This window comes from Pongo pygmaeus, chromosome 20 (assembly GCF_028885625.2).
Source record: "Pongo pygmaeus isolate AG05252 chromosome 20, NHGRI_mPonPyg2-v2.0_pri, whole genome shotgun sequence".
Taxonomy (NCBI): Eukaryota; Metazoa; Chordata; class Mammalia; order Primates; family Hominidae; genus Pongo; species Pongo pygmaeus.
Genome location: NC_072393.2, coordinates 57,080,363 through 57,093,450, shown reverse-complemented (window position 1 = coordinate 57,093,450; position 13,088 = coordinate 57,080,363). Strand labels below are relative to the sequence as shown.

Genomic DNA, 13,088 nt, shown 5'->3' with positions numbered 1-13,088 from the left:
AACATGGGGGGCAGAGGTTGCAGTGAGCCGAGATTGTGCCATTGCACTCCAGCCTGGGTGACAGAGCCAGACTCCATCTAAAAAAAAAAAAGAAAGAAAAAAAGAAAGGTTCTTCTCTCCTCTATGTGTCCATGCAGTCTCATCACTTAGCTCCCACTTGTAAGTAGGAACATGCCATATCTGGTTTTCTGTTCCTGCTTTAGTTTGTAAGGGTAATGGCCTCCAGCTCCATTCACGTACCTACAAAGGGCATGATCTTGTTCTTTTTTATGGCTATGTAGTATTCCATGGTGTATATGTACCACATTTTCTTAATCCAGTCTATCACTGATGGACATTTAGGTTGATTCCACGTGTTTGCTATTGTCAATACTGCTACAATGAACATACGCATCCATGTGTTTTTAAACAGAATGATTTATATTCCTCTGGGTACACACACTGGGGCCTATGAGAGGGTGGAGAGTGGGAGGAAGAAGAGGATCAGAAAAAAATAACTAATGGGTACTAGGCTTAATACCTGGGTGATTAAATAATCCGTATAACAAACCCCCATGGCGCACATTTACCTACACAACAAACCTGCATATCCTGCACATATACCCCCGAACTGAAAAGTTAAAAAAAGAAAAACGTTTGCTTAATAAATTAATAAATGAAGCCCTAAAAGAGTTCTATTAGATAATGTTAAGTACAGACATTTTTGTTATAAATACATAATATACAGAGAAATCTATGTATAACATGATTAAAATGATCATAAGAACATAGATCCTAAATACGGCAAATATTAGTGGGGTGGGGTTAGGGAAAGCGTTGTTTTTAACTTACATCTCTCTATTAGAGTTGGGAATGGGTTCAGGCTTACAGGCACCACTGGGATCAGCTTGGACAAGTTCCCACAGGTGGGCCAGAATTAGGATGTAGGGTCTAGGCCACCCCTGAGAGGGGGTGAGGGCAAGAAAATGGCTCCAGAAGCCGGGCGCAGTGGCTCACGCCTGTAATCCCAGCACTTTGGGGGGCCGAGGTGGGCAGATCATGAGATTAGGAGATCGAGACCATCCTGGCCAACATAGTGAAACCCCGTCTCTACTAAAAATACAAAAATTAGCTGGGAGTGGTGGCGCATGCCTGTAATCCCAGGTACTCGGGAGGCTGAGGCAGGAGAATCGCTTGAACCCCGGAGGCGGAGCTTGCAGTGAGCCGAGATCGTGCCACAGCACTCCAGCCTGGCGATAGAGAGAGACTCCGTCCAAAAAAAGAGAAAGGAAGGAAGGGAGGGAGGGAGGGAGGGAGGGAGGGAAGAAAGAAAGAAAACGGCCCCAGAGAAGGACCCGAGCCAGAGCCTATTCTCTGAGCTCAGCGCGTCCTTGAATCCCGCTCCTGCCCCTCAGACCCAGCGCACCGGGTGCCTCCCCCGAGAGCAGCCAGGAGGGACTGTGGAACCAGAACGTGCGGGGGCGCAGGAGCTGGGCACCGCCCGTCCTTCGGAGGGAGGGTGGAGAGAGAGTGCAGTGGTGCCAATTGCTCTCGCTGCGTCAGGGGTTCCAGATAACCAGAACCGCAAATGCAGGCGGGGGTGTCCCAGAGTCGGCTCCGCCTGCACCCCAGGGCGCTGGGGCCGGGCATGGGGCGGGGAGTGGTATAAGAGGACGGCCCAGCAGAGGGCTGGAGATCTTGGAGCCCAGCTGTGTGCCAGCCCAAGTCCGAACTTGGATCACATCAGATCCTCTGGAGGTGAGAAGAGGCTTCATCAAGGGTGCACCTGTAGGGGAGGGGTGATGCTGGCTCCAAGCCTGACTCTGCTCCCGAGAGGTAGGGGCTGCAGCCTGGACTCCCGGTCCTGAGCAGTGAGGGCCTGGAAGTCTGCAATTTGGGGCCTTTTAGGGAAAAAGGAACTAGAGAGTCAGAAGTTTGGGTTCCACAGGGAGGGGCAAGATCGGAGCCTAGATTCCTGGGTCTCTAGGGGTCTGAAGAACAGGAATTTTGGGTCTGAGGGAGGAGGGGCTGGGGGCCTGGACTCCGAGGTCTGAGGGAGGAGGGGCTGGGGCTCTGGACTCCTGGGTCTGAGGGAGGAGGGACTGAGACCTGGACTCCTAGGTCTGAGGGAGGAGGGCGATGAGGGTCTGGACTCCTGGGTCTGAGGGAGGAAGGTGCTAGAGTCCGGACTCCTGGGTATGAGGGAGGAGGAGGTTAGGGGTCTGGACTTCTGAGTGTGAGGAAGGAGAGGCCAGAGAAAGGGATTTCTGGGTCTGAGTGGGGAGGGGCAGGGCCTGGACCCCTGGGTCTGAGGGAGGAGGGGCTGAGGCCTGGACCTCTGGGTCTGAGGGAGGAGGGGCTGGGCCTGAATGCTTTCTCCTTCTCAGCTCCAGCAGGAGAGGCCCTTCCTCGCCTGGCAGCCCCTGAGCGGCTCAGCAGGGCACCATGGCAAGATCCCTTCTCCTGCCCCTGCAGATCCTACTGCTATCCTTAGCCCTGGAAACTGCTGGAGAAGAAGGTGAAAGCTGGACTGGGAAGCCTGACCTCACCTCGGGGCCCCCACTGACCCTCTCCAAGGAGTCCCTGAGTCAGAACCCCTCCCTCCTCAAACAGATTCCATCCTGGCAGGACCAGACTGTCAGCTGAAGCCCCCACTCTTCCTGCTTCTGCTGACTTGGGGGGTCTCTGTCCCCTCCAGGCCCTGCCTCCTGTGCTCAGTGTCTGTCTGTGGTTCCCCCGATGAGATGTGCCTCCTGAGTTTCTGAGTGGGCTCCCTCTGTCTGTCTCTGTCCCTATCTCTTGCTTTCTCTGTATTTCTCCACGCATTTTCATCTGTCTGTCTCCATCTCTGACTCCGGGAATCCCTGAGGCGCAGCCTCAGCCTTCCCCTGATGCTAGCTACCCACATGCTCCTCCATGTCTCCATCCAGGCCAGGGTGACAAGATTATTGATGGTGCCCCATGTACAAGAGGCTCCCACCCATGGCAGGTGGCCCTGCTCAGTGGCAATCAGCTCCACTGCGGAGGCGTCCTGGTCAATGAGCGCTGGGTGCTCACTGCCGCCCACTGCAAGATGAAGTAGGTGCCGCCCAAGGCTCTGCTGGAGGTGTGCCAGAGTCTCCAACTCGCTATGGGGGTGGAGGGGCAGTCTTTCTGTGCCTACGGCTCTATCCTCCTCTCTCTGGGTCTCTGTCCCCCTCTCTCTGGGTCTCTGTACCCGCTCTCCCTGGGGCTCCGTCCCCCTCTCTCTGGGTCTCTGTCCCCCTCTCTCTCTGGGTGTCTGTCCCCCTCTCTCCCTGGCTCTCTGTCCCCCTCTCTCTGGGTTTCTGTCCCTCTCTCTCTGGATCTCTGTCCCCCTCTCTCTCTGGGTCTCTGTCCCCCCTCCTCTCTCTGTGTCTCTGTCCCCCTCTCTCTCTGGGTCTCTGTCCCCCTCTCTCTCTGGGTCTCTGTTCCCCCTTCTGTCTCTCTGGGTCTCTGCCCCCTCTCTCTCTTGGTCTCTGTTCCCCCTTCTGTCTCTCTGGGTCTCTGTCCCTCTCTCTCTGGGTCTCTGTCCCCCTCTCTCTCTGGCTCTCTGTCCCCCTCTCTCCCTGGGGCTCTGTCCCCCTCTCTCTCTGGCTCTCTGTCCCTCTCTCTGGGCCTCTGTCCCCTTCTCCCTGGGGCTCTGCCCCCTCTCTCCCTGGCTCTCTGTCTCCCTGTCTCTGGGTCTCTGTCCCCCTCTCTCTCTGGACCCCTGTCCCTGTCTCTCTGGGTCTCTGTCCCTCTCTCTCTGGGTCTCTGTTCCCCTCTCTCTAGGTCTCTGTCCCCCCCCCCCCGGGTCTCTGTCCTCCTCTCTCTCTGGGTCTCTGTTCCCCTCTCTCTAGGTCTCTGTCCCCCCCTCTCTGGGTCTCTGTCCTCCTCTCTCTCTGGGTCTCCGTCCCCCTCTCTCTCTGGGGCTCTGTCCCCCTCTCTCTCTAGGTCTCTGTCCCCCTCTCTCTCTGGGTCTCCGTCCCCCTCTCTCTCTGGGGCTCTGTCCCTCTCTCTCTGGGTCTCTGTCCCCCTCTCTCTCTGGGTCTCCGTCCCCCTCTCTCTCTGGGGCTCTGTCCCCCTCTCTCTAGGTCTCTGTCCCCCCCCGGGTCTCTGTCCTCCTCTGTCTCTGGGTCTCTGTCCCCCTCTCTCTCTGGGTCTCTGTCCCCCTCTCTCTCTAGGTCTCTGTCCCCCCCTCTCTGGGTCTCTGTCCCCCTCTCTCTCTGGGTCTCTGCCCCCTCTCTCTCTCGGTCTCTGTTCCCCCTTCTGTCTCTCTGGGTCTCTGTCCCCCCTCCTCTCTCTAGGTCTCTGTCCCCCTCTTCCTGGGGCTCTGCCCCCTCTCTCCCTGGCTCTCTGTCTCCCTCTCTCTGGGTCTCTGCCCCCTCTCTCTCTGGATCTCTGTTCCCCTCTCTCTCTGGGTCTCTGTCCCCCCTCCTCTCTCTGGGTCTCTGTTCCCCCTCCTCTCTCTGTGTCTCTGTCCCCCCTCCTCTCTCTAGGTCTCTGTCCCCCCTCCTCTCTCTGTGTCTCTGTCCCCCCTCCTCTCTCTAGGTCTCTGTCCCCCCCTCTCTGGGTCTCTGTCCCCACCCCGTCCCCCAGGTCTTTGCACACCCTCTCTGTCACAGTGTCTCTTCTGAATCTGTGAATGTCACTCTCTCCTCCCAGTGAGTACACCGTGCACCTGGGCAGTGATACGCTGGGCGACAGGAGAGCTCAGAGGATCAAGGCCTCGAAATCATTCCGCCACCCTGGCTACTCCACACAGACCCATGTTAATGACCTCATGCTCGTGAAGCTCAATAGCCAGGCCAGGCTGTCATCCATGGTGAAGAAAGTCAGGCTGCCCTCCCGCTGCGAACCCCCTGGAACCACCTGTACTGTCTCCGGCTGGGGCACTACCACGAGCCCAGATGGTAGGTGGCCTCGGTGACCCAGGAGTCCAGGCCCCAGCCCCTCTTCCCTCAGACCCAGGAGTCCAGACCCCAGCCCCTCCTCCCTCAGACCCAGGAGTCCAGGCCCCAGCCCCTCCTCCCTCAGACCCAGGAGTCCAGACCCCAGCGCCTCCTCCCTCAGACCCAGCAGTCCTGGGCCCCAGACCCTCCTCCCTCAGACCCAGCAGTCCTGGGCCCCAGACCCTCCTCCCTCAGAACCAGGAGCCTGGGCCCACAGCCCCTCTGGTCCTCAGGCCCAGGAGCCTGAACAACAGCCCTTCTGGTCCTCGCCCCCATCCTCTCTGACTAACAGCTCTCCCTGCTCCTGCCTGCAGTGACCTTTCCCTCTGACCTCATGTGCGTGGATGTCAAGCTCATCTCCCCCCAGGACTGCACGAAGGTTTATAAGGACTTACTGGAAAATTCCATGCTGTGCGCTGGCATCCCCGACTCCAAGAAAAACGCCTGCAATGTGAGACCCTCCCCCCCAATTCCTCCCCAGTCCTGGGTACCCTGTCTGCATGCCCCAGGGACAGAGCTTGACCCGAGTGACTGGGCACCAAGCCCGGCCTTGCCCTCCCCCCAGGCCTGGCCTCCTCAGCTTTTTTCACCTCATTATCTGCCTAGGTCAGGGGTGGGAGTTTACTTAGGGGCCGATGTGACCCTGGGGATGGGACAGAGAGTTTAATAGGGGTGAGAAAGTGGGGGTGGGACCAGGGAAGGAGACTGAGGTGCTGGCCCCAGGCCCAAACCTTAAGGGGGCACTGAAAACCTCAGTGATTGAGATAAATCATAATGCAATATTTAAAAATAAAAATAAAAATAAAAATTCATGCAGAAGTCCACGATGGACAAAATGTCGCCATTTTAAATAAAGAGCAGGTGGATCTTACTGAATTTTCCCTTGCTGTAGGCACCAGCGTGGCTCAGCACAGAGCTCTACTGGCACTGTCTTCATTTAAAATGTGGATACCATGCCCGTCGTACAGCTTTTATGTATTACATTTGATTTCGTTAAGTACTGCATTGAAGTATTATGTATTGCAGTTACTGAGATTTTGTGCCTGAAGCTGATGACTCACTCACCTGGCCCTGGCCCTGGCCCTGGTCCCAGGGAAAACACTCTTTCCCTCCACCTCCTCTCTGTTCCCTCTTCCTGGCCTTTTGTCATCCCCTCTGTTTCTGAACAATCTTCCCACATTTCTCTTTGTGACATAATTTCATTTCATTCTTTTCCTCTTTGTTTTTTCTCTGTGTTGAGCTAGCTTGCTCTCTCTCCCTTGCTCTGTCTCCACGCCCTCCTCTCTGCTCTGTCTTCTCCCTCTTTCTCTTGCTTCTCTCTCTCTCCTCCCCTCCCTCTCTCTCCTCTCCCTGCCCCCCTGCTCTCTCTTTTTTCCTCTCTCTCTGTCTCCTCTCTGGCCCTCTCCTCTTTCTCTCTCTCCCCTACTTCTCTGTCTCTCTTCATCTCTCTCCCTCTTCTCTCCTTGCCCCCTCCTTTCTACTCTGTCTCTGTCTCTTTCTCTTTCTTCTATCTCTCTCCTCTCCCCACCTTCTCCCCCATCTCTGTCTTTCTCTCTCTTTATTCTCCTCCTCTCTTCCAGTCTCTCTCTCCTTTCCCCACCCCCACCCCATCTCTCCCCCCACACCTTCCCCCTTCCCCCTTTCTCTTTGTCTCTCTCTTCTCCCTCTTTCTTCTCCACCCCCATCTCTTTGTCTCTCTCTTCTCTTCCCACACCCTCCCCCTCTCCCTCATCTCTTTGTCTCTCTCTCTTATCCCTCCTTCTTTTCCACCCTCATCTCTCTGTCTCTCTCTCTCCCCATACCCTTTCCCTCTTCCTCATCTCTTTGTCTCTCTCTCCTTTCCCTCTTTCTTCTCCACCTCCAACTCTCTTTGTCTCTCCACACCCATCCTCCTTGCTCACATCTGCACCTTCAGCTCTCAGGGGATGTGGGATGGTGAGTGTTAGGGATAGAGGAGATGGGAGAGAGATGACTGTCCTAGAGAATAGGGTGTTCCCCTTCTCCTCTGGTGAGGGCCAGTTTCATGAATGTGCAAGCTCTGCACTGACACAGAGCCCCACACTCAGAAGGGTCTCAAACTTAGTCTAACGCATTCCTGTTGTTGTCTTGAAATTCTTAATAATTTTTGAACAAAGAGCCCTGCATTTTCGTTTTGCACCAAGCCCTGCAAATTATGTAACTGGTCTTGACCCTGGTCTCCGAGATCATCATGTCCCCCTTTCCTGCGCCACAGGGCACGCATCCACCCCTTGGAGATGATGTTCCTTCTCCCACTAGCTTGGAGCAGGGTCCTTAATATTGGAAAATAAAGAGTGCTCTGATCCTGGAAGCCCCACCCCTTCTCTGCAATTGATCTCATTGGCCAAGGGTCAAACCAGTGTCTTCAAAGGACCTAGTGTGTCCCTAGCACTAGCTCTCCCACTGGTCCCCAGAGACAATGAGTCCCTTCGCATTGGCTGTGGTGGAAGTCCATAATCTGCAAGACAAAGACCGATAACTGAGGAATGTGTGAGAATGAGTTGGGCTTTGATCTGAAGCCAAAGTTAATCTCCAGCTCTATTCCCTCTAGGGTGACTCAGGGGGACCGTTGGTGTGCAGAGGTACCCTGCAAGGTCTGGTGTCCTGGGGAACTTTCCCTTGCGGCCAACCCAATGACCCAGGAGTCTACACTCAAGTCTGCAAGTTCACCAAGTGGATAAATGACACCATAAAAAAGCATCGCTAACACTGCACCGAGTTAATTAACTGTGTGCTTCAAACAGAAAACGCACAGGAGTAAGGACGCTGATGACCTATGAAGTCATATTTGACTTTACCTATCCTCAAAGATATATTTAAACCTCATGCCCTGTTTATAAACCAATCAAATTGGTAAAGACCTAAAACCAAAACAAATAAAGAAACACAAAACCCTCAGTGCTGGAGAAGAGTCAGTGAGACCAGCACTCTCAGACACTGGAACTGGACGTTCGTACAATCTTTATGGAAGACAGTTGGTCAATGTACACCGAGACCCTTATTCACCACCTTTGACCCAGTAACTCTAATCTTAGGAAGAACCTAGTAAAAAAAAAAAGAAATCCAATATGTAGAACAAGACTCGAATTTACCATATTATTATTTATCACAGAAATAAAGTGAAAACATCAAACATGTTCCAAAAGTACTGGATGGCTTAAATAATAGTCTGGCTTGGCACAACAATTTTTTTTTTCTTTGAGACAGAGTCTCTGTTGCTCGGGCTGCAGTGCAGTGATGCAATCTTGGCTCCTGGGTTCAAGTGATTCTCGTGCTTCAGCCTCCCAAGTACCTGGGACTACAGGTATGCACCACCACACCAGGCTAATTTTTTGTGCATTTTTACTACAGAGAGGGTTTCACCATGCTGGCCAGCGTGGTCTCGAACACCTGACCTCAGATGACCCACCCACCTCGGCCTCCCAAAGTGCGGGGATTACAGGCGTGAGCCACCGCGCCCAGCCCACAATGATATTATAAACCTATTAAAAATTATACTTAGACAGAATTGTCAGTATTATGCAAGAATGTTTAGGCTATATGATGTTAAATGACAAAAGGAAGAGACAAAAATATATATGTATGTGACCCTACCCATAAAAAATGAAATATTCACAGAATCAAATCTGAAAACACATGTCCCAGACTGCATACTGGGGTCGTCATGAGGTGTCTCCTTCCTTCTGTGTACTTTTCCTTGAATGTGCGCTTTTATAACATGAAAAATAAAGGTGGGGAAAAAAGTCTGAAGATGTAAGGTTGGAGAAAGGTGACCTCTCGGGAAGGGAGACTAGAAAGAAAAATGTGCCTGGTTTTGAGCCCTGGTCCTGCCCGCCCTGTTCCAGGGCATATTTCCATTTCCCAGATCTCAGTTTTTCCTGTCTGTAAAATGGGAGAGAGAGGAAAGGATGGAGAGAAGAAGAAGGAGGGGAGGAGGAAGGAGAGAACAGACCGACTTCATCAGCGTGGGAAGGGGTGTGAAAGTGTTTCTGAGCATCTCAGGAGTGACAAGTGAGGAGGGAGGCTGGCAGTTTTCAGAGGGATTGGGATGACGGTAGACAGGACACAGGGGTCCCACAGGGGTCTGCCAGAAGTGAGCAAACAGTGCCGGAGGAAGATGGTGGCACCTGCTCCCCAAGAAGGGAGGGAAAGGAACCTGGAAGGGGGTAGGATGAGGGAGGAGTCCTCTGTGACTCAGAGCCTGGCCACACCACCAGCCATCTAACATCAAAGATCCTCTGTGTGGTCACACCTCAGACGCTGCTGACCGAGGAGCCACTCCAGCCCAGGACACACCCTCCTACCTGTTCTTCCTGTTTTTCTCCCAGAATTCCCTCCCCACCTTCCTCCAGATCCTTCCCCTCCTTATCTCATCTCCCTCTGAGTCTCTCCTAACCCAGGCACCCCGGCCCTGTCATACTGCAGAAATTCTGCAGCCGCTAATTCTGATTCTCCCATATAGGAGGCTAACACAGAAAACACAGGAGTCCAGGTCCCTAGCCCCTCCTCCCTCAGACCCAGGAGTGTAGGCCCCCCCACCGAGCCCCTCCTCCCTCAGACCCCGGAGTCCAGACCCCCAGTCCCTTCTCCCTCAGACCCAGGAGTGCAGGACCCCCACAGCCCCTCCTCCCTCAGACCCAGGAGTCCAGACTCCCCCCAGCCCCTCCTCCCTCAGACCCAGGAATCCAGACCCCCCAGCCCCTCCTCCCTCAGACCCAGGAGTCCAGACCCCCAGCCCCTCCTCCCTCAGGCCCAGGAGTCCAGACCACCCCCAGCCCCTCCTCCCTCAGACCCAGGAGTCCAGACCCCCAGCCCCTCCTCCCTCAGACCCAGGAGTCCAGACTCCCCCCAGCCCCTCCTCCCTCAGACACAGGAGTCCAGACCACCCGCAGCCCCTCCTTCCTCAGACCCAGGAGTCCAGATCCCCCGCCCCAACCCCTCCTCCCTCAGACCCAGGAGTCCAGACTCCCCCCAGCCCCTCCTCCCTCAGACCCAGGAGTCCAGACCTCCCCGCCCCCAACCCCTCCTCCCTCAGACCCAGGAGTCCTGGTCCCCAGCCCCTTCTGTTTCTGGGCCTGTCAAGTTTAAAGAATGACAAACATTTTCGACCAGTCATTCCCCTGAAGTTTTAGCAACATTTTCTCTCTCTTCTGCAAGCCACTCCAACATTCAATCTAGAATTTTAAAAAGTAACAAAACATTGAATTTGCACTAAGTCAGCCTGGAGTTCCCTGGCCCTGGCCCTCTGCTCTCCTATATGTAAGCTACAGGTAGATTGGTTTGCAATGACTGAGATGGTACTAATGTTGATTCTTTTTTAAGTAATTCATTTTTCTTTGGGTAAGCAGTATAGAGTGGTAGTTAATGGACTAGCTCTGGACCTTGGCTTCTTGGGTTCAAATCCCAGTTCTAGTCCCTACAAGCTATTTTCCTTTAAGCTCATTACTTCCCCCGTCCCTGTTCCTTCATCCTTGAAATGGGAGAAAAAGCACCTACTTTCTAAGGTTATTACAGAGATTCAATAAGTTAATATACAGAAAGTGCTCAAACATTGTGTGGCACAAGGTAAGCCTTCCTTCAATGGGCATTGGTTTTAGTTTAGTTTTGTATTTTTTCTTTTTTCTTTTTTTTGAGACAAAGTCTTGCTCTTGTCACCCAGGCTGGAGTGCAATGGCATGATCTCAGCTCACTGCAACCTCTGCCTCCCAGGTTCAAGTGATTCTCCTGCCTCAGCCTCCCGAGTAGCTGGTATTACAGGTGCCTGCCACCATGTCCGGCTAATTTTTATATTTTCAGTAGAGACCAAGTTTCACCATGTTGGCCAGGCTGGCCTCAAACTCCTGACCTCAGGCGATCCGCCCGCCTTGACCTCCCAAAGTGCTGGGATTACAGGTGTGAGCAACCCCACCCAGCCCAGGCATTGGTTTTTATTGTTTATGACTTCTGGCACTTTTTTCTGCTTACAGTCTCATGAAGTTTCCTTATAGATTTTTTTTTCTTTTTTTGACATAGGGTCTTGCTCTATCATCCAGGCTAGAGTGTGGTGGCGTGATCATAGCTCACTGCAGCCTCAATCTCCTGGGCTCAAACAATCCTTTTGCCTCAGCCTTTCGAGTAGCTGGGACCATGCCTGGCTGATTTTTTTTTTTTTTTTTCAGTAGAGACGGGGTCTCACTATGTTGTCCAGGCTGGTCTCTAATTCCTGAGCTCAAGTAATCCTCCCACCTCAGCCCTCCAAAGTGCTGGGATTACAGGTGTGAACTGCTGCACCCAGACAGAAGAATTTATTTATTGAAGAGCTTTGCAGAGCAAGTAAATCTAGAGCAAAATATCCAGGAAATAAGCATTCAAATTATGCAGAGATGGCAAACCATGAGGGTCGCCAGAGAAGAGGCAGGGTTAGAAATTTCTTTCTCTTCAAAGTCCCTCCACTCCCCACAGCCTAACACCTCCCTCCTTTCCCCACCCAGCTCTCAACAATTCCTCCCGAGTTCACTCACCTCGTACTGTCATAAGATAGACCCAGTCAGGCCACCAAGGGATGGGCCACATCCACTGCCATGTTGGAAGCTGAGTTCCCATTCAGGCACCACCATTTCCTGGATGTTTGATGTTGAGCAATGAACTTCCTGTTCTGAGCCTCAGTTTTCTTATCTGTAAAATGGGAGTGGGTGTGATAAAGTCATTTAGTCATTTGGTCAGTCTTGCCTAAGGCTTCTTCTGGGCCAGGTCCTGTGTGGTTGCTCGGGACACAGGGATGAGTCAGTTCCGTACCTGCCCTCAAGGAGCTCACGGTCCAGTGGAAGAGGCAACGAATGTCAATCCAGGTGGCCCCCATCCAGGGTGGGTTAAGGGAGACACCTGCTGTGGGAACCTATGTGAGAGAATGAGTAATCCAACTACAGCAGGTGGAGGCTGGGTGGTGTTCAGGGAAGGTTTCCTGGAGGAGGTAATGTCCAAGCAAAGACTTGAAGAACAGGTTATTGCCAGGAAAAGGTGGGGAAAACATGCTAAGAAGAGAGAAAAGGCCAGGCGCAGTGGCTCATGCCTGTAATCCCAGCACTTTGGGAGACCGAGGCGGGCAGATCACCTGAGGTCAGGAGTTCATGACCAGCCTGGCCAACATGGTGAAACCCCAGCTCTACTAAAAATATAGGCATGGTGGTGTGTGCCTGTAATCCCAGCTACTGGGGAGGCTGAGGCTGGAGAATTGCTTGAACCCAGGAGGCGAAGGTTGCAGTGAGTAGAGATCGTGCCACTTCACTCCAGCCTGGGCGACAGAGCGAGACTCCATCTCAAGAAGAAGACGGAATAGCATTCAGTGAAGGGCCAGAGGCCAGAGGGCATGGCATGGGTCAGGGAAGCTTGATGTGTTCTAGAAAGCTGGAGCCATACAGAGACGTAGGCATAGCTGTGTCATGCAGTGTGAGGGCCACTCACCACTCAGGACTCTTTTTAAAAAAATTTTGACAGGGTCTGGCTCTGTCACACTGGAGTGCAGTGGCGTGATCATGGCTTACTGCAACCCAGGCCTCCAGGCTCAAGCAACTATCCCACCTCAGCCTCCTGCATAGCTGGGACCACAGATGTGTGCCACCACACCTAGGTAATATTTTTCTTTCTTTCTTTTTTTTTTTTTTAGAGATAGGGTTTCACTATATTGCCCAGGCTGGTCTTGAACTCCTAGGCTCAAGTGATCTTCCCACCTCTGCCTCCCAAAGTGCTTGGATTGCAGGCATGAGCCACCTTGTCCAGCCATGTCAGGCTGGGGTGCAGTGGCACAGTCACAGCTCACTGCAGGCTCGACCTCCCAGGCTCAGCAATTCTCCTGCCTCAGCCTCCTGAGTAGCTGGGACTACAAGTGTGCGCCACCACGTCTGGCTAATTTTTTTACTTTTTGCAGAGATGGTTTCTCACTATGTTGCCCAGGCTGGTCCATGAACTCCCTGACTCAAGCTATCTACCCACGTTGGCCTCTCAAAGTGCTGGGATTACAGACATAAGCCACCATGCCTGGCCTTAAATTTATTTTTTAATTGACAAGTAAAAATTGTGTATATTTCTGGTGTATAACATCATGTTTGATATATGTATGTATATATTGTGGAATGGCTAAACCAAGCTATTTAACATATGCAT

General features: G+C 52.9%; 1 protein-coding gene across 2 annotated transcripts; it reads left to right on the top strand.

Annotated features, from left to right (window-relative positions):
* The first annotated feature begins 1,613 nt into the window (after positions 1–1,613).
* On the top strand, positions 1,614–8,695 carry KLK7 (kallikrein related peptidase 7). 2 transcript variants are annotated; one of them, XM_054464287.2, is made up of 6 exons: positions 1,614–1,737; positions 2,367–2,497; positions 2,910–3,057; positions 4,645–4,892; positions 5,246–5,382; positions 7,501–8,695. In XM_054464287.2, the coding sequence occupies exons 2-6, from the start codon at positions 2,425–2,427 to the stop codon at positions 7,654–7,656; spliced, it is 762 nt and encodes a 253-aa protein (XP_054320262.1). In that variant the 5' UTR covers positions 1,614–1,737; positions 2,367–2,424; the 3' UTR covers positions 7,657–8,695. The 2 variants fall into 2 exon arrangements, with proteins under 2 accessions (XP_054320262.1, XP_054320263.1); XM_054464288.2 differs by lacking the exon at positions 1,614–1,737 and adding an exon at positions 1,742–1,815.
* Positions 8,696–13,088: the final 4,393 nt, after the last annotated feature.